General features: G+C 34.4%; 1 protein-coding gene across 1 annotated transcript; it reads right to left on the reverse strand.

Moving 5' to 3' along the window:
* Nucleotides 1-514: 514 nt before the first annotated feature.
* LOC149900327 (neuroendocrine convertase 1-like) lies at nt 515-27,535 on the reverse strand. Its single transcript, XM_090112983.1, has 15 exons — nt 27,320-27,535; nt 16,030-16,125; nt 15,312-15,503; nt 14,783-14,929; nt 7,685-7,786; nt 7,476-7,593; nt 5,301-5,419; nt 4,896-4,975; nt 4,363-4,495; nt 3,618-3,718; nt 3,437-3,529; nt 3,217-3,336; nt 2,253-2,404; nt 1,524-1,657; nt 515-1,045 (listed from the first exon to the last, which is right to left on the reverse strand). Exons 1-15 carry the CDS (start codon nt 27,533-27,535, stop codon nt 731-733), a joined length of 2,118 nt encoding a protein of 705 aa, XP_089969109.1. The 3' UTR covers nt 515-730.
* Nucleotides 27,536-27,647: the final 112 nt, after the last annotated feature.

Consider the following 27,647-nt stretch of genomic DNA (forward strand, 5'->3'; position numbering starts at 1 on the left):
TTAAGTTTAAGGGCCGGCGCCCACTGCCGGCACGGCGTGGCATGGCAGGGCAGAGGATTTTATTACTAAAGAAGTTATTTTGAATCTTATTTCAATCAGTTTAGAATTCAAGTTACTTTATTTCGATGCCACGATGCCGCGACGTATCGCAGGATGCTGAAGCATGACACGGCACGCCGCAGGATGCGGCAGCATGACGTGTCTTGCTGTTTCATTCCAAGGGATGCCGCGGCGCGCCATTGCATCCCGCGAGGCGTATGCGTCACTTTGGGGTCGAGGAATTATGATTGCTAGCTAGTTGAAATAAGGTTGAAACTTATGCAGCATTAGTGGGGCTTTAAGCAGGATGCCACGGCATGCCACTGAATGCCGCGGGTTCACGCAGCACGCCGCGGGATTCCACTGCACGCCGCGGGATGCCATTGCACGCCGCGGGATGCTCTGCCGTGCCATGCCGTGCCGTGCCGGCAGTGGGCGCCGGCCCTAACAATGTTTAAAAATTATACGTGCCCAAACTTCAATAAATAATTTATGTGCGTGTTTTGCAACAATGTTGTTCTCATTAAAATTATTTAAAAATTATAGATGAAATCATAAATAATGATATGTATAATTTGTTTATTAAATAATGACTAGATACAATCGACAATATGATTTATATATTAATCATTTTAATATGATTTTTTTAATCAATGGCTTTAAGGCTAGGCTAGGCTTCTAGGCAATTCCTTTAAATATAACCTAGACCATCAAGTATATGGTTTTTGCTATGATGATTAATTCTGAAAAGCTCTTCATCTCCCTCGAAAGATGTTTCATAATCTATTGATTCCTGATTTCCTGGTATCGTGAAAAGATTTTCACTAAAATCGAAGAAGTCATTATTGTCATTATTATTTAAGTACAAGTTATTATTTATTTCATTATCCAAGAAGTCGTCATTTTTATAAATGCGGGGGCCGTTTTTCATATGATTTGGCATTTGTTCTGTTCCATGTATAATCAGGGTCATTGGTTCCACGATACCATAGTTGGGCTCCCTGGTCTGAAAGAAATAAGTATAATACGTATATATTGACAACCATAATACCTACAAAAGGTATCTAATCTCTTATATATAAAAATGAATCGCAAAATGTGTTGGTAAGCGCATAACTCGAGAACGGCTGAACCGATTTCGATAATTCTTTTTTTATTATATTCCTTGAAGTACGAGGATGGTTCTTATGTAGAGAAAACGTAAATATGTACCACGGGCGAAGCCGGGGCGGACCGCTAGTTTTAAATAAAAAAAGTAAAGTCAGCTTATTAGTACATTTTGGCAGTCAAAGTAAAAGTTGTAGCATTAAACAGAACTATTCGCATTTTCTATAAATACACGACGCAAAAGGCTCGACTGTATGAAACTTATGTGTAACAAAACTTTGTAGACATATTTAACTATTTCAATAATAGAAGTCTCCAATTTATTGCTCAATTTATACTGAAAATAAATATTTTCGAGACTGGGTAGAAAAACTTACCAAATCTTGTACGATGACCTTCCAAATTCCATTAGGATTCTCTCCCCACGTCGCTACAGATGTTAAAGGCCACTTAAAGAAACCGGCTTCTGAAGAATCCTTTGGTCGTGGACTAAGAACTTGAACTTTTGTACCTGATTAGAACAAACTTTCCTAGAGAAGAATTTTCTGAGTAGATACTTAATTTATAAATGTTGGGATTAATCTTATAATTTGGTTTTATCAAAGGATAAATAATATAAACTGGTTAGGGAAGTTCAATTGGTTGAAAGTTAGAAGTGATTGTATCCTGAAATTTTGTATTGTGCTTTGCAAATGGGTGCAGATTGGGTGAAGATTACCTTTGAATTAAACACAATTCTTTATTTCATTAATCTTTTGTAAACATAACAAATTATATTCATGTGAAAAGAGGTTTTAGTTGCTATTTATTTCTTTAAAAAACACATTAAAAAACGTTTATGTTTCGTGACTTTAATACGGTTTCAATTAATATTGAATTTATAACCAAATCACCTGTAATAAATTCATAGCAAAATTTCTTGCACAAAGTTTACAATATCAGCAGGAGAAAAAAACATAATATTATTTAAATAAGATCTACACAAATGCTATCTAGTATCTACCTGTAGAATATAGGTACATTTTCCGACTGCCAGAACATGAAAACTCATTAAAAAATGTAACAATAAAATTGGTAGCAATATAGTACCTACTTATTACACAAACCTTGTGGGGAAACCAAGTAAATTTCAAGAGCGCCTCGCCTCGTGTATTGTATGCTAATTATAAGTTCAACGTGCTCCAAGTACTGTATTCCGCCGTTCACATAAATATCAACTTCCACGGGTCGTACTGGTCCGATGCTCAAGGAGATATTGCTGAAATTTTAAAGTGGAGTATTTTATTACAATAAGAACTCGGCAGATTAATTGAAATCTTTATTATTAAAAATTAACCATTCGTTTAATTTTTAACGAAGAAATTATATTTTAAATAGAAAGGACATGACAAAATAATACTTTTTTATTGCACGCCTCATAAGCGAAGCGTTGAGGTGGGTACTACTGTCACTTCGCGCAAAACATCTGATTTTTCAAACTTAAAATGTCTTTATGTATCATACATTGCACTTGTAAGATAATACATACACACACATATTAAGAAAAAACACTATTTTTAACGTTCATGATATTTTTGATGTCATTTTTGTTATTTAAACTAGTTAAAAAACAGTTTAAAAAAGTTCTGTCTTGGACGTCCGTGTGTCTGTATGTGCGGATCCTTTTTCTTGTTAACACGATAGCGACCGAAATACTTTACTAATCGAGTCTTTTTTTTTCTCTTACGCTTGAGTATGCTCAGGAATAGAACCCTTTCATTTTTCAGGGTCTGATTCGATGTGGTTTAATTGTTATTAAATAAACAAAAATAATAATTAATAAGTACTTATTTATTAAAAAAAAATTATGAGGCGTGCACTTTTGGATTTTCCAAATTATTTTATATTGGTACAGATCGACACCACCGTAACCACACCGTAACTGCCATATAATTATTTAAAGACTCAAGGCCAAACGCTTTTAAACGTTGCCGCATCGTCGTCGCTCATAAATTTTTTTGTGACCGCGCGCGGCGCAATAGCGACAGTCTGACGTAACTAACGTCCAAAGTACTAGGAGAGCATACTCACGCAGATGTGTACGTAGATATTTGCTTTGGTGGGACTGTGATCCAGTTCAATGCTGCTGATACAAGGCGCGCGGCATTTAAAAGGCCAAATCCAAAACGCACGTCAAAACGTAAACCAGCCCTGTGAATTAAGTAATAATTAAACTTATGAAATGAATATAATAATATTTGAATTTGAGATTTATATTAAAAAAATAAGTGTAAGTTGTTAAAATGTTTACCCATTGACTTGCCATCCTTTATTTTGAGACAAAGGTGCGTATTCAGATGTCCACACAATTAAATGTTGGACATCACGCCATGTAAGATTTGGGCTGCAATGAGATATATGTATTATAATTTAAAATATTCATGATAATATATGACCGCTTTTCTCATATTTATTTGATATGTAATTCATACTTAGCATGCAGCGCTAAAGCTATAATTCCGACTGCCAGTGGAGCGGCAGCCGAAGTTCCAGTGTGACCAAGAGTGCAGGAATTATTCGTATCGGTTGTAGCCTGTGGATATAGCATTATCTCATTTTACGGTAGTTCATCGCTGAAGTGCGAAAGAGATAGTTAGATTTTCATTATGTAAGCAAAATTGGATTTTATTTTCTAGGGTATAAATTCAATTATTGAATGAACATAACAGTGACTAAAGATAGACGATGTGTAACAAGTAAAAAAGTGTGTAAACGTTTTTTAACTTCATTGACAAATTATAGGTCAATAACCGAATCAACAAGAAAAAATTATTCTACAATACAATAACAATACTTTAAATTGTAACAAAAATATCAAGCAAATAAGAATTCATTAATGTACCCGACAGGAATTGAAGCGTCTAATTAATAATTGCATAAGTAGTAATTAACTACTGATAAGTAGTTAAGGGCCGATTTCAATCCTTGGTTAAAATTTATCCGTCCAATAAAGTATATATATTATACAAACATTTTAAAATTTCACCTGTAAACTGTCAAATACGGACAATTAGAATACATTTTTGAAATGGTAGTTTAAATACGTTATTCGGTGAATAAGTTTTAAACAAGGATTGAAAAATCAGCCTTAAATAAAATACTTTTTATATCACATCAATACAGACAAGAAGGAAAGTACAGATTAATTAAATAGTTTTAAATGAAACAGTGCCTTACTATTTTCTGATCCTTATATGCACCAGAGGAGTATGCAGTGGCAAGAGTTGAAGAACAAATTTCGCCGTACCATGGGAACAGACCTTGCTGAGATGCGCTGCCAATCGATATTGTATAAATACTTGAGGAATATCTGAAATAAGTTTAGCTTATTATAGCAAATTATTTTACCCTGGGCGTTAGTGCTACCCGTAACTAAAAATATTGTGTGATAAACGAAATACTAAAGTGTATAGACAATAGTCATGTTATGTCACAGGAATTATAGTAAGTAAGTAGGTATAAAAAAGAACTGAAATAATTCACGTATTTATATATTTTTTATAGACCATAAAAATATGTAGTAACTAGTAACTAAGTAGTTAAGTAGTACAAATTTAATGTTGATCGTGTTTCACTGTTCCGGTGGCTGTTCTAAATAAGAACTTTGCAAAGAGCTTCCATAGCATTCGAATAGATGGCGTTATCCGACTATCAATATATTTTATTTATTCATCAATACTACATCTTCTTAAATAGTTAAAGTAACTTACCCATCGCAGTTACAATTATCACCGTGACCTCCTCCATTACCATTTGCCCAAACAAAAATATTGCCCTTGCCGCCTCGACCCTTCGAACAAAACAGAATTAGTATAAAAATGATGTCTACATCCCTACAAGACACACGAGATTTCACTTTTTGAAATGAAAACTTTTTAGTTTTTAGTATTGTAGTTAAGTAAGTAATTTCGATTTTTTTTTTAAAGATCTTCGTTCCTTCTTACGTTCGTGGTAGATTTTACATTCGTCTCTTTCATTATCTTACAAGAAACATTTTTAAAGATTTTACAGTTCACTTCACTTCACAATATTTTACAGTTAAATAGAAAACAAAAATACTGTTTTTTTTTAATTTATAGAAAATAAACTAGTACTTATCCATATTCTTATTGTACCTGTTCGATTCCACGTTTAAATGCCTCGATTGCGAGCCTGCCAGGACCCTCAACAGTTTTGCCGTCATCATTGGGACCCCATGACGCACTATATATGTCAACCTTATCCCACGCATATCCTATAACACGTTAAAAGTATTTTACTATCAAAACTAAATTAAATAAGGTTTACTTCAAGAAAACACAATAATATTATTGCATGAAAGCATGAATGTGTTGTTGGAACAAACAGAACCTCTTCATAAGTCATATATTCCTATTAGAAGGTGACGTAACTAGAGTCACTAAAGTTGACTTTTACCCTATAGCCCTATTCACAGTCCACACTTGGTCCACACCGTGCTCAAAAGAGATATCAGGCACACAACTGCTGCAAATATTGTTCGGTTGGGACCAGACCAAAATAATATTAAAAATATTCAACTTTACATCTTCTAAACTCATGGTCTCCTAGTAGCCGTGGTCACCACGACCGTATTGTGGCTGCCTCTGATCCAAGAGGCGAAAGCCGCAAAGCAAGTTGTTTCGTCAACCAACTAGACTACAAGCCGGCATAGGAAAAAAATATGGGTCAAATGAACCACCATGGGACATATCTAGATCGATAGAAGAGCATAAAATAATAAGATTCATCACTATGCCGTCACTTGTAAGCTGTCCAACTGAGTGCAGATGAGAATTCAAAAGTACAGGTAGACTCGGTAAATTTTGGTCATATATTTTTGTACGGCATTCTTAACCATCGATAGATCCATTAAAAATAATAAGAAACCGCTCAGTGCCGTACAAAAATGGTGGTCCACCAAGTCGGAATTTTTATTTAATTTCCGAGAGTTACCGGGGGTAAATTTGGTCATTTGACCATGTACGGCATCTGTGTCATACTATTGCTATACTGCTTTTAATCCATTATTCCGCAACGCCGTACAAAAATCATGGGGACAAGGGGAAAAAATCGAGAGTTGCAATCCCCTCTCTCTCCCCACTCCAGGGGGTCATTTGACACAACACGAAATAAATTTATTTTTAAAGTATTTTATGCATTTCATTTCGTTATATGGATTATTTTCTTTTTCAGATTTTTCCCCTTTGAACCAATGAAAATGTACGGCACATGAAAAAATATTATCTATGCATAAAATACTTTAAAAATAAATTTATTTCGTGTTGTGTCAAATGACCCCCTGGAGTGGGGAAAGAGAGGGGATTACAACTCTCGATTTTTTCCCCTTGTCCCCATGATTTTTGTACGGCGTTGCGGAATAATGGATTAAAAGCAGTATAGCAATAGTATGACACAGATGCCGTACATGGTCAAATGACCAAATTTACCCTCGGTAACTCTCGGAAATTAAATAAAAATTCCGACTTGGTGGACCACCATTTTTGTACGGCACTGAGCGGTTTCTTATTATTTTTAATGGATCTATCGATGGTTAAGAATGCCGTACAAAAATATATGACCAAAATTTACCGAGTCTACCTGTACTTTTGAATTCTCATCTGCACTCAGTTGGACAGCTTACAAGTGACGGCATAGTGATGAATCTTATTATTTTATGCTCTTCTATCGATCTAGATATGTCCCATGGTGGTTCATTTGACCCATATTTTTTTCCTATGCCGGCTTGTAGTCTAAACCGTCACAAAAGCGGCTATTGCGAATTGCGATAATGTTTATGACCGCGTCGGTCGTTGCTTTACCCACAAGCAAAAGAAGATAGTAAAAGAAGTAGAAGTATTTAGCGTTTGAATCACTTTTTTGTTGAGGAACTCCGTCGTTTTTGGTGGATTTCGGTTATAACTTCTAGATTCTATGTGCGTTCAGAATTTGTTTATAATTTTGTAATAACATTTTCCCGTGATTTTGAAAAATTACCTGGTATCATCTCGTTTTCTTTGATCCATACTTAGATCCATAGGACATATTCAATTAAAATACATAATAATTTATTAATTAACAACAACATTTCAAACCAAAATTTCTCACTACAAGACAAAGTTTTGTTTATTGGACACAAATAATCAAACAATGTTTGTTTCCTATCCAAAGAATGTAAAAAAAATCAATCGCTTTCAGTATCCACGTATTTCGGGCTCAACTTGGCAATCGCTGATACTAGGAGAGCATAAAGCGCTAGAGATATTGGAATTTGTATTGTTGTTTCGCTTAACCTATTGCTTCTCCTTCAACACGATCAGTGATTCGTCCATCAAGCATCCGCACACCGCCCACCTTCGCTCGCCAAGCCACTCCTACTCCACACTTTCCGTTGTTTGCAACCATCGCTATCTAGAACCGAAAAAATATTTTTTTTCTTAAACAATTTATTTCTAAACGCATATAGGTAAAATAAACGATATTGATACAAAATTGTACATACTTCTCCTGCACATCTCGTACCATGTGAATTTCTGTTTTGTTCATCATATCTTGGAAATGGATCCGAATCACGATCATTGCAATCCCAACTTATTTCCTTGTCCTATAATTGAAATATTGGAGATTGAGTTTGAGAAAATAAATAATACCTAAAGATAAATAAACATTTAAAATCTGTAAAGTAAGGTAGGCATCAGGCATGTAGGCAAATATTGTAAAGGAAATTGCGCGGATTAGTCAATAAAAAAGATCGTGTGTCAGAAGTGAAACTTCTTTGGCAAAATTCAAAGATACCAAAATCGTGCCTTACTCCACGACGTGACGGTATTGACATCATGACCTTCTCTCAACGTGCCTAAAGAAGTTTCACTAAATCAAAAATTCCTAATATTAAAATTAATATAATACAAGTCGTTTAAAGTGACAGTTTTCGAACAACAATTTCAATTACAGTTGACAGAGAGACAATTATTGTGATTTAATCATGTTTTCCACATCTTTCAAATATCAAGCGACATTTGGTGCGTCACGAACGACGCATCGGCCGCGAAGTTACTAGGGAAAGAGGAGTTAAACGGAGACCGTATTGTTTATTTTATTTCGATGACAGGCGGTCTGCTCCTGCTGCGCCCATTGTACCAGACATGCGTCATGTACGTGTACGCTGTACGTGTAATGTACGTGATTCCCTTGTGATTCCTGAGGGCTATTTATTTATATAGTAAACTTTTAAAACCGTTATAATTACAAAAGCAAATTAATTACATAAGTAAGAGATAGAAGGTTAAATGAATTATTTCACGATAAAATACATAAAAGAAAATGAGACGAGCGTGCCGAATGAACTACGTTCTAAAAAGCTTCTAAAATATAGCACTATATTTTGGAACGTCATTCACCGTAGCTTTAAAAAAATAAACTACCTTAGTCCCTAGTACAAAAACCCAAGTGGATCATATACACTCGAATCACTCGACATTTCATTCAACATATTGTCGGCGTTGCGCCTGTGGCATTATCAACGAGATAATAATATGCTCGCGAATGCTTTTTTTCAGAGTTTATACTTCAGGCGTAGACAAAATAATGTTTAGTCTTTTTGAATTTGAATCTTCTTTGCGCGTTGAGAGTAAAATTTCAAGGTCGCGTCAGGGCAATACCGTCACGTCATTGATTAAGGCGATTTTTTTAGCGATTAATAAATAGTCCGGTCAAACTAGACATTCAAAAGAACAAAATTGGTGAAATTGTAAACGTAAGCAATTAATTAAATATAATCGAAGTTTCCTGTCATTCCGGTAATTGGATTAAAAATGATTTTCATTATTTTCACCTAGCTCTATGTTCATTCCATTGAGAATTTTTTCTTTATTCAGAGCTTTTTGGTCTAGGACCAGCTTGCAGCAGCGTACGAAAAGGATAGCTGTAGTCTTTGTTTTATGAATTTGAACTTTAATTAAGTGACTTACGACCTCTAGGAGATTTTAGCCAGACAAAGCAGGAGATAGATAGATAGATTAATTATGCTCACCACACAACGAATTTCGTTTTGTGTCAGTATTGTCGAAAAACTCCGCTTAAAGTAACAGGCGAGCATAAACTTCTGAAGATAAGAAAAGTTAGTTGGTTAGTTGCGCCAGTTGGCGTGTCCACGAATCGAGAAAGATTTGCAGTTACGCCAGTATTGTCGACAAACTTTACTAAATATACTAGGGTAGCATGATACTAGAGTAGATAGATCCATTAGAATCATTGGGACATGGATCCGCTAATTTGACAATAGGCTGTGCCAGTTGCCCAGTTGCCACTTTTTCAATACTTTATTTTTATTTTTTCATAAAATTGATTTAATAAAATTAACTAGGTAAATCAATAAAGTAACAGCAAAATAATAAATAGTAAAATAATACCTATGTACTATGTATGTATGTGAAAGTGGGCATACCTATGTTATTATTCATGATTTAATCAAACATTTTTATTTATTTTTTGAAGAAAAAGTTGTTGAAAAATTATTCAAGAAACAACAAAATATCATCAGATTTACTATTTTGTAAAACATCTAAAAGTTAACTAATTATTTTTTTGTTAGTGATTTTTATTTTTCAATCTTTTTGGTATTGATTTATTTATTCAATTTTATTATTCTTGAATTGCATAGTGCCTGCCGGAAATGTTTTTTTTTATTATTATTTTATAGTTACGACAAAATCACCTCGAACTTTACTATTATTACCAGGGAAACATAACATATTTGAAGATATATTAAAATTGCAATACCGCGACCGTCGTGAACGATCGTGACGTAAACGGACAGACGGAACTTAAGGCGTGAATCGGGTAGAATGACCTTTTAATACCGAAAATTAACTCTAGTTATAACCGTTTTTCTTCTTAGATTCTTAATGTACATATCTAAAAAAAATGTATATTAAAGTTTCGAATATGATAAAGGGCATGGTTGTTTTAATTTGTTTATTTTACAATCAGGTTTTTTGGAAAAAAATCATGAACTGAGGTAGATTTTTGGCCTTTAAACCAAAACGCTAAGTCAATATAACGTCAATTATTGTAGTATTTTTACAGTGTGTTTATGAAATTGAAACACAGGGCATGGTTGTTTTAAATTTTGATTCCATACCCAAATATCATTTTAAATAATTTTTATACGTACTTTTACTACGGTAGATTCGCGCCGGTCCCCCGATCCCGCCTTGTAAATCGTCGTCAAGGTCGCTAGCCCCTATTAACGCCTTAAACGGAACGGAACGAACGGAAGCTCATGGTGTGTATAACTTTGGTGTAACTGTAGAGTGTAGACTAAACACCATGAGCTTCAAAAAAAAATTATTTTCTTACTTTCTCTCAAGTAAATCGCCGACACGCATTTGAAACCCACGTACAATCACCAAAATGCACAAAAACAAAACCGAATTATTATATCAGATCATCTTAAAATTCTCGTGTCACAATGTTAGTCTGCATACTCCTCCGAAACGGGTGGACCCGATTCTCATGAAATTTTCTGTGCATATCGGGTAAGTCTGAGAATCGGCCAACATCTATTTTTCATATTATGTACCACGGGCGAAGCCGGGGCGGACCGCTAGTTTAAATATAAAATGATAATAATTAGGGAATAGTTACCTAGTTGTCGACGAAAGTCAAATGAAATGGAATATCTGATGACGTCATATTGCTAGCCTGAATTAACAGGACAACAGAAATAGAAAGGCAGAAAAGAATGTAGCAAGTACTGAAACTACATAAAATGTAATAATCTTATTATATTTTAGTGTGACTGGGACGCGGCGCCTAACCGCGCCTAAGGGTGACAAATCAACATCGAGCTGTGCTGCGCTGTACTGCGCTGTGCTGTGTTTGGTCAACTCGCTCGTCTAATATTTTAATGAGGATACAAACAAACCATGCTGTGCTGCGCTGTGTGAGGCTACGCTCTGTTTAAGGGTGACAAATCAACATCGAGCTATGCTGCGCTGTACTGCGTTGTGCTGTGCTGTGTTTCTTAAGCTACGTTTTTTTAACAATTAAACGATGCTGCGCTGTGATGTGCTGTGTTTCTTAAGCTACGTTTTTTAACAATCTAGCTCAGTATAAAGTAATCAGCAGCTCGTGTAGTCGTTTATCTCGTCAAATATGACCCTATTTTCAAAAAAACGTAAACATTACGACATAGTTGAATCCGATGAAGATGAAAGTGAAGAAGAAGCGGATATGGATATTTTATGTGTTATTTTGTCGTTAAAAGAGTCCAGTCACGGTAGCTTGTTACCTCATACCATACGTGAAAAATACGGAGAATTTTCTAAAGAGTATTGCCACTGAAGACGATTTTTTTTTAATATTTGCGAATGACTAAAAATCATTTTAATTATTATTAACTAGCGACCCGCCCCGGCTTCGCACGGGTGCAATGCTGATACTAAATACACTACAGAAAAACTGTGAACGTTGTACAATATAAAAACATAGCGGCCCGCTCCGGCTTCGCACGGGTATAAAATATATAGCCGGGCGGCCGGCCGGTACCGCCGCAAACGCTACGTCCCGCAATTTTTAAATCTGTAATATCTTCGAAAATATTCACTTAAATTATACGGTGTAAAGGGCCATATAGATCTATATTAAATGAACAATGTATTCAAGGTATTTAATTGGTTAAGGATTAATGCTGTATTGGTTAAAATCGCTTCGAAAATTAGCCATTATTTGTCGTAAAAAGTAAATGACAAAAATAAGTTATTGTGGGTTATCCATAAGAGATAGACATATACCATCGCGGACTTTTCTGTAGACCTTTTCAATGTGTATGTGTACTTAGTACATTATTTTGTTAAAACTCGTAGGGTTCAGCCTGCGTTTGCAATGTAAGCGGAATAAATGTAATTTTTTACGACATCATATTAGAAACCTCAAAAATAACAGTACTTCTCCACTATTTAATGGATATTATTATACATATAAACCTTCCTCTTGAATCACTCTATCTATTAAAAAAAACTGCATCAAAATCCGTTGCGTAGTTTCAAAGATTCAAGCGTACAAAGGGACATAGGGACATAGGGACAGAGAAAGCGACTTTGTTTTATACTATGTAGTGATAAGCTCGACACAGCGCAGCATGGCAGAGCTCCATAAAAACATAGCACAGTTCGGCACAGCGCGGCTCAGCAAGGCGGGTAGCGCGCCTCGCTCGAGACTGCTGCGTTTTTAAACAGAGCGTAGCCTCACACAGCGCAGCACAGCATGGTTTGTTTGTATCCTCATTAAAATATTAGACGAGCGAGTTGACCAAACACAGCACAGCGCAGTACAGCGCAGCATAGCTCGATGTTGATTCGTCACCCTAAAAACGCAGCAGTCTCGAGCGAGGCGCGCTACCCGCCATGCTGAGCCGCGCTGTGCCGAACTGTGCTATGTTTTTATGGAGCTCTGCCATGCTGCGCTGTGTCGAGCTTATCACTACATAGTATAAAACAAAGTCGCTTTCTCTGTCCCTATGTCCCTTTGTACGCTTAAATATTTGAAACTACGCAACGGATTTTGATGAAATTTTTTTTTTAATAGATAGAGTGATTCAAGAGGAAGGTTTATATGTATAATAACATCCATTAAATAGTGGAGAAGTACTGTTATTTTTGAGGTTTCTAATGTGATGTCGTAAAAAATTACATTTATTCCGCTTACATTGCAAACGCAGGCTGAACCTTACGAGTTTTATCAAAATAATGTACTAAGTATTTATACACATTGAAAAGGTCTACAGAAAAGTCCGCGATGGTATATGTCTATCTCTTATGGATAACCCACAATAACTTAATTTTGTCATTTACTTTTTACGACAAATAATGGCTAATTTTCGAAGCGATTTTAACCAAAACAGCATTAATCCTTAACCAATTAAATACCTTGAATACATTGTTCATTTAATATAGATCTATATGGCCCTTTACACCGTATGATTTAAGTGAATATTTTCGAAGATATTACAGATTTAAAAATTGCGGGACGTAGCGTTTGCGGCGGTACCGGCCGGCCGCCCGGCTATATATTTTATACCCGTGCGAAGCCGGAGCGGGCCGCTATGTTTTTATATTGTACAACGTTCACAGTTTTTCTGTAGTGTATTTAGTATCAGCATTGCACCCGTGCGAAGCCGGGGCGGGTCGCTAGTTAATAATAATTAAAATGATTTTTAGTCATTCGCAAATATTAAAAAAAAATCGTCTTCAGTGGCAATACTCTTTAGAAAATTCTCCGTATTTTTCACGTATGGTGTGAGGTAACAAGCTACCGTGACTGGACTCTTTTAACGACAAAATAACACATAAAATATCCATATCCGCTTCTTCTTCACTTTCATCTTCATCGGATTCAACTATGTCGTAATGTTTACGTTTTTTTGAAAATAGGGTCATATTTGACGAGATAAACGACTACACGAGCTGCTGATTACTTTATACTGAGCTAGATTGTTAAAAAACGTAGCTTAAGAAACACAGCACATCACAGCGCAGTACAGCGCAGCATCGTTTAATTGTTAAAAAAACGTAGCTTAAGAAACACAGCACAGCACAACGCAGTACATACAGCGCAGCATAGCTCGATGTTGATTTGTCACCCTTACTCACATAATATTTTCAAAACTAAAGTTATTTCATCTAGACTATAAAAATTAGTGTGGTTTCTTAGATTGGTTTATTTACGATGTGAGTACCTACAATTTTAAAACTGAAAATGGATTGCAATTTTTTTTTTTTTTTTTTTTTAATATTAAGTAATAATCACATAAAATCTCATTGATTCTAAGAGAATTAAGAAAGTACTTAGTACTTACGTATAGGTAAAAAGATTAAACAATATAGCGGCTAAGGTAAAGTAAACTCTTTACTTTGATTTTGGAAAACTAAACAAGTGAAAATACCTGTTACAGTGAAAACCTGTTGGCTAAAACTACGTTTGAAGACGTTTTTGACCGACCGACGCCCTTCTGTAGGGTTTTAATAATTAAGTAATTAACATTGATTGTAATTTTGTTCCAAAACCTTATTTTTTCATAATTGTCTGTACTTAGTCAATGTTCTCTCACCTAAAACTTTTCCAATAGGTACCTAATCATCTAATATAATATGTTCACATTTCACACGATAAAATACCTAGTTTTTATCATTATTAGGTATATAAATATTAAATAAACGTACCTTTTATATAAATTCAAGACAACTCCTAGCCACGCCACGGCCCTAGCTCCTACCTATATTATATTGTATAATTTGATCATTTATGTCAAGAGCACGACTCAAATTGTAAACTACCGCCATGAAAATTTATTTTCTAAAAAGCATTTACATAATTACCTACTTTTTTGTAACTCAACTCAGAATTACATTGTGCTTTGCTCATTGAACATCTATTACCCGTATTTTTTAAACCAAATATGTAATGTGTAAAAAAGCAAGAATAACCAACGAACCGCCAAGCAAATCAAATCTCGAGAAAAGAAAAAAAACAAAGTAGCAAACTCGCGTCAAAATCGCCTCAAACTTTGCCCAAAGTACCAGGCGAGCATAGCACTCACGTAGTTGTCTCGCAGGTCGGTGTGGTTGTGTTCGATGCCGTCATCCAGTATCGATATACGCACACCCAAGCCATTGAACCCCATGTCGTAAACTGGTAGCACGTTGAGGTCGAGACGCGGGAGATCCGTGAATGTTCGGGTGTCTTGCTGGAAGTAACATTTGTAAGTAAGTATATAATACCGCAACAAATGAAAGTAAAAGCACAGAATACTGAATAAGTACCTAACGCAAAAGCTCCCACCCAGTATTTACAGAATTAGTATCGTTTAAGGGTTATCTTGAAAAAAGTAATCAACCACCGCATTTATGATATGGCATGCCTGTAATCTATATTAAGAAATTCCTACATATAATTACCAATAAAAAGATTGGCTTGAGGGATATACATATAGGTATACCGAATCATTGACCTCTTGTTTTATACTTTTTTTTACTCCAAAAATGTAAATTAAATTGATTCAATTTAGTATCTATAAATTATGAAGACGTATTTAATTCTATCAAGTATCATCCAAAGCCTCGTCTTACCAAATACCATTCATAGCCCCAAAGTTCGTCGTTGAACATTTTACTGGGAACATTTCTCTTGTTTCTATCCTCGTCGCTCGCATTAGTAATACCATTTTCTCTCCTCTTTACTCTTAAAAGTTCTTTATTCAAATCCACCAATGGATATCGTTTGGCTCGTTTTTTTGTGAAGAGTTGCTCCGACCAACGTATCTAGGGAAAATTAATTTGTATTATATTGTTAATAAATTGTAAAACTGTGAAAATCATTGATTTATTGGGAGCTCAAAGACGCACGATTTTTTTTTGTCAAGTTGGTAGAACAATGTGTGAGAGTACATATTCTAAAATACATATACCAGGTAAGGAATAACAATAACAATGATATTAAAAATCTTTGTAGACACAAAATATATTGTTTTGCATATTATTTTCTTTCTTTTGTATCTTGTAAGTCTTAAAAATAATTATATGTATTTTAATTGCATCTACCTGCTATATTTGCACTCCCACATACACTTTACATATTATATTTTTATTCGAATAGGAATTGAGATAATACAAATACGGATTCCGGATTCACTAAACTGACTCAACTAAAAGCTCCTAAAAGTGCGCCTGTACGTACGTACTACGTACGTACTTAGGCCACTGACACCGTTTTGCAAACGATCGAAAACAGCACGTGTAATGCAAGTCAGTTGTACCAGGGGCCCATAGAACAAAAGCAATGACTCACCCTTCTATCGTTGGCAAGTATGGATGTGTGCTCGCTAGGGGTGCGACGGTTTTTGCTGTGGACTCGATAGGCATACACGTTCGGAAATCCTAATAACTGAAACAAACACAATAAAATATACAATAAAGTATGAGTGTTGATTATGAATAATTACAAAAAACCAAAAAACAAAACAAGTAACAATAATCAATAAGTTAACCTTAGATTCGATCATTGCAATTTTAGCTAGGGGGTAAAAAACAAAAAAATGAATAGAACAAGAAAAGTAACCTGAACTTTTTATTTAAAAGAAATTTAATACATGATAGTAGTTTAGTGTAGGGGCGTGGAGCTGCGACGGACTACGATTTAAAAAAAATCTAGCAGGACACAGAAGGCTCATCGTCATCACCTACTTGTCAGTAAATAAGATTGATCAATGAAATAGTACAATTAATCCAGTTATCAAAGAATCTCGGAATTCGAGATACCCAGCTGGTCTGTAATATGGTACACAACTATTAAATTTCAAGGTCAAAGGTTTTTTGCTTTTTGTACCTATTATCAATATTGTAGAATACAAAATTCTCTACAAATTTAACATATTTTTTTATGGTTTGGTGTGGCGTTTTCCAGATAGAGGGTGGGGAGCGCGTAGTCACAGGTCTTCAGGTCAAATTCTCCGGTCGAAAACGAGCCATATATTAGTTGATGAACTATCGATAAATCAATATAAAAGATCCTAAAAGATATAGCCATATTATGTAGGTTTTGAGACAACTTTTAAGGGTATTTATATCACTACATAGTATAAAACAAAGTCGCTTTCCCTGTCCCTATGTCCCTATGTCCCTTTGTACGCTTAAATCTTTGAAACTACGCAACGGATTTTGATGCGGTTTTTTTTAATAGATAGAGTAATTCAAGAGGAAGGTTTATATGTATAATAATATCCATTAAATAGTGGAGAAGTACTGTTATTTTGGAGGTTTCTAATGTGATGTCGTAAAAAATTACATTTTTTCCGCTTACATTGCAAACGCAGGCTGAACCCTACGAGTTTTATCAAAATAATGTACTAAGTATAATACACATTGAAAAGGTCTACAGAAAAGTCCGCGATGGTATATGTCTATCTCTTAAGGATAACCCACAATAACTTTTTTTTGTCATTTACTTTTCACGACAAATAATGGCTAATTTTCGATGCGATTTTAACAAATACAGCATTAATCCTTAACCAATTTAATACCTTGAATACATTGTTCATTTAATAAAGATCTATATGGCCCTTTACACCGTATGATTTAAGTGAATATTTTCGAAGATATTACAGACTAGCTTTCCGCCCGCGGCTTCGCCCGCGTTTTCAAATAAAAACCCGTTCCCGTAGGGTTTCCGGGATAAAACCTATCCTATGTCCTTTCTCGGGTATCAAAGTATCTCTATACCAAATTTCATGCAAATTGGTTCAGTAGTTAAGGCGTGATTGAGTAACAGACAGACAGACAGACAGAGTTACTTTCGCATTTATAATATTAGTATGGATTTAAAAATTGCGAGACGTAGCGTTTGCGGCGGTACCGGCCGGCCGCCCGGCTATCTATTTTATACCCGGGCCGTGCAACGATCACAGTTTTTCTGTAGTGTATTTAGTATCAGCATTGCACCCGTGCGAAGCCGGGGCGGGTCGCTAGTTTTAATATATACAAATATTTTCAGACTTACAGCCATCGAGATATATGTACTACTAGAGGGGTTATTCCAAACAAAAACATTGCGCGCGGCCGATGTGGTGGGGTACGTGTGGAACGAGCGAGGCGTGGCTTCAAGTTCAAAGATTAAGCAATGCGTGCAGATGCGACACATTGTGCAATCTGTTTACTCGGTACTATCTGGTGGTACTGATACTAGGGAATTAATAAAAAGAGGATTTTATATTAAACTATGTATTTTAATTTCCTTTAAATAATATCAATTTAGTAAGCTTTTGTCGTTTTGTGTAGTAATCAATAGTTTTATCAGTTTTTGCTTCATGATGTAATCGAATTTTTGAGTATTGGTTTATAATAGCCCTAATTAAATGGATACGATGATTCAATGTTGATGGCGTTTACGTCATAAGAAACTCACATTTTGAAAAATCTCACGTGAGATTCGAGGATGGGGGAGGGGTTGAATAAATTCTCACGACATCTCACCAGGGGGGGAGGGAGGTGCAGAAAATTTAAAAAAACACCTCACGTAATTTATGGACGCCCCCTTACTCGATCACAATTTTTGTAACTTTACTATAAACGGAACTACATTTAAAAATATACTTTATTTATTGAGTTATAAGGTTGCTTCCATTCTGTTTATTTACATTCTCAAAAACATCAATCGCCGCAGAGGTGGCTTGCGACAAAGGCGGCTTGTGTCAAAGGCCTCGGCGATATCATTTAAGAACATAATATTATGTACTTTAGGCAAACTTGTAATAAGATCTATTTTACTTTCTTATTAGTCCATTTCACAAGGATATTGGGTAAGATACCTATTGGAATAATTTTATTATTATGTATGTACTTATTAAATCCGCGAATAAAAAAAATTTTTGTCGTGAATATAGAAATTGGGTCGCATTTTTTTAATCCGCGAATAGTGAAAACACGAATAAAGGAAGCGCGATTAAGGAACTTTTACTGTATTAGTTTCTGTGAATGCTGTGTTTATTTGTAATTGTTGGGCATAATAATTTATAAATCCTATTGGAACAACTGTTGATTAACCTTTTTTTAATAAATAAAAATAGGTAAATAAATAAATATTACTTAATATAACCTACCGTTTTACTTTGCGTAGTCGGGTAAAAGTACATATAAATATTTAGGTACTACACCACGGTAATCTTTCCTAGTAGATATTGTATATACATAGTTAAAAAAATCCAGTTACATTTTTTTAACAGACTCATCGATAGTGTCACGTCTGTGCTGTTAGTCTATGAAAAATGGCGCGAAACGCAGAACGCGTGGTGATTTTTCGCAAAATGATAACAATATTAGTAAAATGCATGACTTACTCATAATAAGGAAACTTACTGGTGAAAAGTCACTCCTCGGGCTTTGTTTGTATTATGGGAACTGTTAAAACAATATCTAAGCAAACACGAAGGCATTTTGAACAGAGCAATAACACGTGTTGACGCGGCAAGCGGGGGGCACAGTCCGACACAGACTAAAGAGACTTGTGATTCTTACCTCTAGCTCGTGTTAAAGAGAGTGTAGTAGCGATCGCCTCTCTTGTACGTAGTACATTCTATCTCGATGCTTACAGCTGGTTATCTCGAATTCTGAGATGAACTTACTATAATGACTAGACCAAATGCATATTGCACGTATCTATTCCCTTATCCATACAGTGCGACCCGGGAGTTCACTTTTTAATTGTAAAATCAAAAGGACCAAACCTTCCTTTCTTTCTTTATTATTTGCCATCAAACACAGTTCCCCTGCGCATTATAAACCTTTGTAATATGTACCCTAGTTATCCAATAAAATTGGATAAAAATAATAGGTCGCCGAAACATTGTAAAAACTAGAACTTGATTGAAATCCGTTGAAAAAGTAGTGATCCGAAACATACTTGCAATTTAACGGATTAGCTTTCGTTCGATTAGGTTTAATTATTATTTATAATTAATCTATGGAAGTGATATCGTTGTTTTATATTACGGTGACATATTATCTTACACAAAAACCATTTATTGGTTTTTAGAAGACATGATTTATGAAAGTAAATTATGTATATGAAAAATCATATTATCAGCAGTCAGCACATCCCTATTCTACCCCGCCAAGGGTGCCCTAATAACTTTAGTCCTATTTCGGTGCCTCGGTCCTGCTTCCGCACCCCTTACAATTGCTACCTCCTACACATTCCTTTATTCCTGATATTTGACGTGTAAAACAATGGGATGTAGGCGGCGCCCTAGACTAAGTAAATGACAGCTTGGGCAGCCTTGGGCGGATTTACACCCCTTCACTGCGTTGCGACTAGTCGAATGCGTTTGGTTATTTTGTTGGAATTTATTAAGTGCGTCACGTCTTCTGATAAATAATAAATAATCAGTTTAAAAATAAGATTTGTCTTCTTTTATTATCGACTTTAATAATAAGATCCATTGATGTACAGACTATGCTGTCTAGCTAAAAATAAGAACTTCAATTACCTTTATATTAGACTAGCTTTCCACCCACAGCTTCGCCCGCGCAGTCAAAGAAAAACCCGCATAGTTCCCGTTCCCGTGGGATTTCCGGGATAAAACCTATCCTATTTCCCGGGGTAAAAGTAGCCTATGTCCTTTCTCGGGTATCAAATATCTCTATACCAAATTTCATGCAAATTGGTTCAGTAGTTAAGGCGTGATTGAGTAACAGACAGACAGACAGAGTTATTTTCGCATTTATAATATTAGTATGGATATGTGAAATGTCATAAAAATCAGATTTATGTACATATTTTGTTAAATTAATTGAAGTTAGATCGCATAGTCAACGAGATGTTCTCTGTACATTTCACCTCATTATTTATCGCTTTTTAACGAGAAATAGACAAGTACCTACATCGTGCATCGGTGTTATTTCTTGACTTTGTGTCGCATCTTCTTGAAATTTTAGTTTACATCAACATGTTTATATTTTAACATCGTATTATAACCAAATCATATTCGGTCCATATTGTTCTGCAGCGCGCTACAAATAGGGTAGATAAAAATAATCACAGTATAAACGTGAAACTGTAGTTTTTGTACCATTTTATGTAATGTAATTTGAATTTTACATAATATATATATTAATTTTAAGGATAACATGATAATAAAACCGAGATGCTTTCTCCACAAATTCCTTTTATTTTCCCTCCCAAAGAAGCTGTCATTCGTAACAAATTCAACAACGTCCTTACTTGAATAATTGAATCAATCTAAGTCAATTTTCACGTTGTTTACGCGCAATTTTTTATTTTTACATCATGTTTCATCTTCCCAAACAGATGAAAAATGTCAAAGGTGGTATTTAATAATTTTATTTATTTTCTAACAGTGAGTAAAGACAGATATGGACCATATGGACTTCCATATCTGTATTGACGAAATATCATTTTCACTTATCCATAAGAAAGAAAATTCAACAAGAAAAAAATTGCTACGAAAAAATCTTTACACGAACGTAAGTAACACATAACAAACACATGGTTTAATTTCTAGGTTACCAGTGTTTTTGTAAAGCTCATAAAAATAAAACGGACAAATTATGTGGTACTCAAGATTCATTTTAAAAAATATAATACATACTATTATATCGAAGCTGTGTGAATCAAAAAACGTGCTAGCGTTTGCCACTTGTCTGTCATTTGTCATGTTTGTCACATGTCACATCAAATACATGTCGTCATATGATGTTTTTGCCACACGTTAGTACCAGGGCAATATGAACGATAAGATACAAGCGATGCTATCATGTATGTGACGCACGCCACATGTGTTCGTATCGTTGTGTCGTTATCGCGTATACATGCGTATACGATATGTATGCGCCATACATACAACCATATAATATGTATATTATTTAATTTTTGTCAAACAAGTTATTTGACTATAAATATTATATTATAATCAATTACAAAAATGATTAAGCAAATACAAACAGAATTCTAATAAAAATTCCTGAATTTCATACTATGTCAAAATTGGCCTGTTTGTTCCTTAACAAGAGCAGCGAAGCTTGTGTGTTTGAAAGTACCGAGCAATGTGTGTAGAACAAACACGTCAATATTTGGTGTCATGTGAGTTTCCCGAGACACGTATGTACCAGGAAAGCAGAATTTCATAGGAGCAAATTCACACATGTGCGTTGCGAGGGGAAGGGTTGAAGTTTGCGATGTACGAGGGTTGATCGTGTATGTGTGCGACGCGTCGTGCATTGTTTATATAAATACTGAACGATTCATATAATTTGGTTACTTTTATTTTCCTTGTGATAGAATACTTATACGAATACTAACTAATAAGTTAAATAACTATTATAGCCAAAGATTTAATTTGCTATACCTATTCTTTTTTTAGCTCATCCAATGGCTTTGATAAAATGTTATAATAAGATAGGTAGGTACTCGATATGGTTCCAAATCTCTCCTTAGAAATATTTATTTTCTAATATATAATAATCAATAAGTAGTGCCCTGCTTACTTTACTATTATATGTCAGGCTTTTATTTTTTTGTAAAGCCGTGTTTTTGATATTGATGCTTGCTTCAAGTCAATTTCGTAGCAACTAATTGAAGCCTGTACGTAACAGATTTCTTGTTCATAAGGGTTTTCTTAAATTTTTATAGGTCCTCCTTATTTTACAAACAAAACGTTTATCCAGTATTTTTTTGGGTCATGAATAAATCCGTTTTTTGTCAAAAGAGGCCATTTACAATAGTCGTGGTCAGTTACAAACGCTCCGCATTTTAACATTATAGCAAAGAATACCTAGATCTCCTGAAATGTTAGAGCGAGGGTGCTTATATTCCATGTGCGTTCTGTTCGCCCCGTATCCTCATTTTGGGAATATAATGAAATATACTTCTAATAGCTTCTAAACGCCTAGTTATCGTGACGGTTAAACATTTTGCATCGCCTGAAAAATTAAATTTAGGCGAGGGACGTACATTTACGTCACGCGCATGTCTATTTTTGTTATGCTACGTTCTCCCTCGTTTCGAAACAGATGTCGTGATTTACAAAGCTGAAAATGAACTCTTAACCACTCTACATTCCTGGTAAAAATTACGCCGTTTCAGCCGTCAGTGTCGCCTGAAATCTTTCAGGTGGAGTAAGAATTTATTGTACCTACTGCCATCTACCGACGTATTAGAAAAGTGCTGTGTCGTTTCACAATGAAACGTAGGCACATAGTTACCGCGAAACGTTTAGTTTTGTGTAACATTCAGGTGCTAACTGCTACAAATGTTACCACCAATAAATTGGAAATAATAACTAAAATACTAATGCAGTAAGAAGAATCTATGTATTTTTTTTCTAAATTAATTTTTATCCTTTTCATCAACTACTTATGGTTACCTACTTCTACTTAGTATGTATTCCAAATTATACAAATACCCCTTTATGTAATAAATGACAGTATGTTTTATATTTATTACTAGCGGTCCGCCCCGGCTTCGCCCGTGGTACATATGAAAAATAGATGTTGGCCGATTCTCAGACTTACCCGATATGCACAGAAAATTTCATGAGAATCGGTCCACCCGTTTCGGAGGAGTATGCAGACTAACATTGTGACACGAGAATTTTATATATAAGAAGATTTATGTTCAATATGCATACAAAATATATCTCAAATTAATTTATATTTTATACAACCTATTAAAAAATTTAGCTTATCCTACTAATATTATAAATGCGAAAGTTTGTGAGGATGTGTGTGTGTGTTTATTACTCTTTCACGCAAATACTACTGAACCGATTACAATGAAATTTAGCACACATATAGAGGGTTACTTGGATTAACACATAGGATAGGTTTTATCCCGGAAATCCCTCGAAAACGGGAACTATGCGGCTTTTCTTTGAAAACGCGGGCGAAGCCGCGGGCGGAAAACTAGTCTTAAATATTCCTTACAGAATAGGTACAAATTTGAAGTTAAAAACAGCATGTAAAGGTATGTATTTGTATACTCTTGTCAAAACGTATTAACCTTTCCCTAGAACAGAAGTTAAAATAAAATTAAAGTTATTTTCTTACTTTCTAGGTCACTCCAGAACGGTTAACGTTTGTTGAACTTGACGTAAACCTTGTTAGCTTGTCTTTTTATTTTATTTTGTACAGCGTGGGTGCCGTGGATAATTTAGAATAATATAGATATTCAAGTTGCTATGCTGATTACGTCTCCATTGAAACGTAGGCTTAGAACAAAATACTTGATAATATAAATCGTATCATTGTGACTTCGAAAAAATTAAAATTCGTTATCTCTCACATCGTTATGTTATCCTGGTAAGCAGATGTTCATGAAAAAAATTTGCGGCCATGATTTGCGGTTTAGCCCTCCACCGCACCGCCCTCCCTCCTCAATTACCTACTGCACGATGAACCAAACCAATAATAATAATTATTGTGTCAAAATCAGGTCAAAATATAAATTACTAAGATTAAATTATATACTCATATTTTTTAAAAATAATTTTCGATTAATCGAGATTGTATTTCAATAGGTATCGGTACTGTAACGGATTCATAACAAAATTTATACGTACCAAATTCGTACACGACTCGTACTCACATAATACAGGTTTCATATTTTATAGCAAAAACAAACTTAAAATACGAAAGTACACATAATACTACTTATATTTTTAATAAATAAATTACATAAATCTGACACGGCACACCTGAAAATTAAAAAGTAAACGTTTAAAATAAGTTTAAAATGTCGAATCTCTTGTTACACTAACGAAACTTTTGCTCGAAAATTTAGCTCCCAATAAAGAAAGAATAGATACGGGAGCTTATAGTCGTAATTGGTACATTTTGCGTCGATTGAGACAAATAGTCGAACTAATTCCCAACATTAGTCACCATTACTGTCGTCTGTCTGTCAACGCATATATTTTTAGCAAACGTTTGCTTTCGCTTATTTATTCAACAATAAATGCACAATATTGTTTTCGAATAAAACAAATAATGCTTTATTTTTATTTCAAAACTTTTTGTTATACTGACATGAACTTTTTGGATATACCTAGGTAAATTTTAAGGCATTTATGTAAAAAATCTAAAAAATAATTATGCATTGCATGTGCATATTCTCTTTGTTTCTATTCATAAAGTATCCACCCGGGAATGAGGGATATCAATACGACCTTTACAAAATGTAACACGTAAAATTACATAAGTACATTTTTATATACGACAAACGCGTAATATAATTGTTATATTTATGGCATTTACAAAGTTAAAACATTAGGTCGTTTAGAAATTTAGATTTAGTTTTCTTCAGAAGAAGACTGAAGGTTTCATGTTACAGACAATAGACATTAGCCACACTCCTATTGGTGGAAGAAAACAGCGTAAAGAATGTCTAAACGTAAAGAAACTGCTTGTTTTTGCTAATCCTGCAATTGCGAAGATCACTGTCACCTAAACTCGAGGTAATTAGTGTCCCAGGCCCCTGCAGTGGGGAAGAAAATGGACTGAAAACTAAACGACTGATAAAATAAAGGATACAGGTTGTGACTATTATTTTTCTATGTATAACTACTTTTACTATACTAATATGTATTATAAAGTTTAAGAGTTTGTTTGTTTGCTTGAACGTGCTATCCTCTGGAACTACGGGGCCGATTTGAAAAATTGTTTCTGTGTTAGATAGCCCATTTATCAAGGAAGCTACGCCTAAACCAATAGAACCAATGCGGTTAAAATTGCGGGGCACAACTAGTCGGAAATAATGCACAGTTCAAGTTACAATGGCAATATTTTCTACAAGCATAACATTATTGTTTTTGCTGTTAAAAGTATTGGTGTAACGTAACGAAACTTAGCAACTAGAATCTGTTGCCAATTGCCATCGTCTAGTAAAATAGCATGTAGGAGGAATGTAGAAAACATGAGCAATATAACAAAGTAGATAGGTACGAAACCAATGATATTTATTACAATAGCTAAAACAGTATCTGTCAATATTTTCAAGTGTTATTGCTGAAATCAAAGCCAATGCCGTCACGTTTCAAGTGCTGATAAACTAAAGCTTATCAGTATATTGTATTTATCAAAAAGCTCTATTGCGTCACAAATAGATAATTAATTTGGATGAATGAAAGCACTATTTTTGTACTCTAAAAAAGAATAAATTTATTATGGGCCTTGGTAAGATTTCTGTCAGGAAGAGATATATACATAATTAATAATAGTAGATAAGTATTATTAAAATCGTCATCAACGTCAATTTTCTCTTTGAGGTTTAGTTTAGTGATAAAAAGGAGGCTAGAATAATATTTGCACGGATGCTGAAAATTACAATCAATCTAAATATGCGAAGTGACTTAGTAGTGAAAACTCCGCATTAAAACAGTACTTACAGCCACTTACAGGCAAGCCTGATCAAGATACAATTTGCGACGATTTAATTCGTATTATTACAAATTAGCGGTTGTCAATGGACAACTTTATAATTTACTAGCTTACCGCCCGCGGTTTCGCCCGCTTTGTTTAAAACCTAATTAATTATATACTAAAACCTTCCTCTTGAATCACTCGTTCTATTAAAAAAAACCGCATCAAAATCCGTTACGTTTTAAAGATTTAAGCATACATACGGACATAGCATAGGGACATAAGGACAGAGAAAGCGACTTTAAAATAGTGATATTTAAATTAAAAGTGGATTCTATCACATTATATTATGAGTAATAAGCGTTCCGATTTGGTGAAGATTCAATGCTTTTTGATATACGTGTTATTGCAGTTATAATGTGAAATTGAATGTTTTTTATTTTTTATTTATTGGTAGGTATATTGAATTTCATTATTTATCATATTACATTTAAATGTTAGTCTGATAAGAAAATCTTATTGTATCGGTAATCTCGAATGCTAATGTCGTCACAAAAATGATTTTCCGCAAAATACACGCTATGGCTTTGAATTTTTTCTTCGACCATATCATTATAAGTAAGTAGGTACATACTATATTTTTCAGTTTTTGATATCAAATAAATATTACAGTATTATTCTATTTTGTAATTTGCATAATCTAATGAAATACATCATGTACATATGTATTTTCTTAAAACAAAACTGATTTCAATAAATTTCAGCTTAAGAATTCTCCTGAATCCAATACCTCGGAAGCTTTCAATTAAAATGGTAAACCTTTTGCTAATTAAAAGCTTTACCTTCTTTAGCAAATCGAATACAGAATTCTAATTATAATCTTTCTGGGGCTGAACATTTGAATTAATTTAGAAAAATGCTAATTTTTAAAAGACCTAAAGAACCTTTTTTACAACAGTCAATGACGCTGAAACCTTTCTTAATTTTAAGATAATTAATCAATGATAGGCATGTATTGTAAAAATAGGTTACTAGTATTTTTAGCCCTTAACAATTAATAAAAAAATTTCTTAATAGACCTTGTATATTTTTTCTCTCTTCGTTTTATTCGTTATTTTTTTATCTATCTCTATCAAAAAAGTATTAGGAGATAATTAATTAATTTTTCAATTAACACTACACCAGGACATCATAAAATCAGAGAAGCTTACCGGCCCGTCGTACTCATATCCTAGCTCAAGTGCAACCAGCTGAGCGACTTCCTCACCAGCAGGCACTTCCACTGTCCATTCATCGATATAGTCCTTAGAACTCTCAGGTCCATTATGCACTATATGATAATCATAATATCCTGGTATCCCATCATGACTTGCGGTAGTCGAGATTAATAAAACTTTAATTAAAATAATTGAATTTATTATAATCATGATTTTTTACTTCATTTAAATTATAAAAGGGAAAGTTTGTTCCAAAGAAAATTTTGCAAGATAATCAATGGAGCCGGCGGACTCGATCAAGCGTTTTGTCTGAATGGCGTTT

The sequence above is a fragment of the Colias eurytheme genome, chromosome 19 (assembly GCF_061535395.1).
Source record: "Colias eurytheme isolate Ceu_HAF_F1 chromosome 19, ilColEury1 Martin Lab GWU primary, whole genome shotgun sequence".
Taxonomy (NCBI): Eukaryota; Metazoa; Arthropoda; class Insecta; order Lepidoptera; family Pieridae; genus Colias; species Colias eurytheme.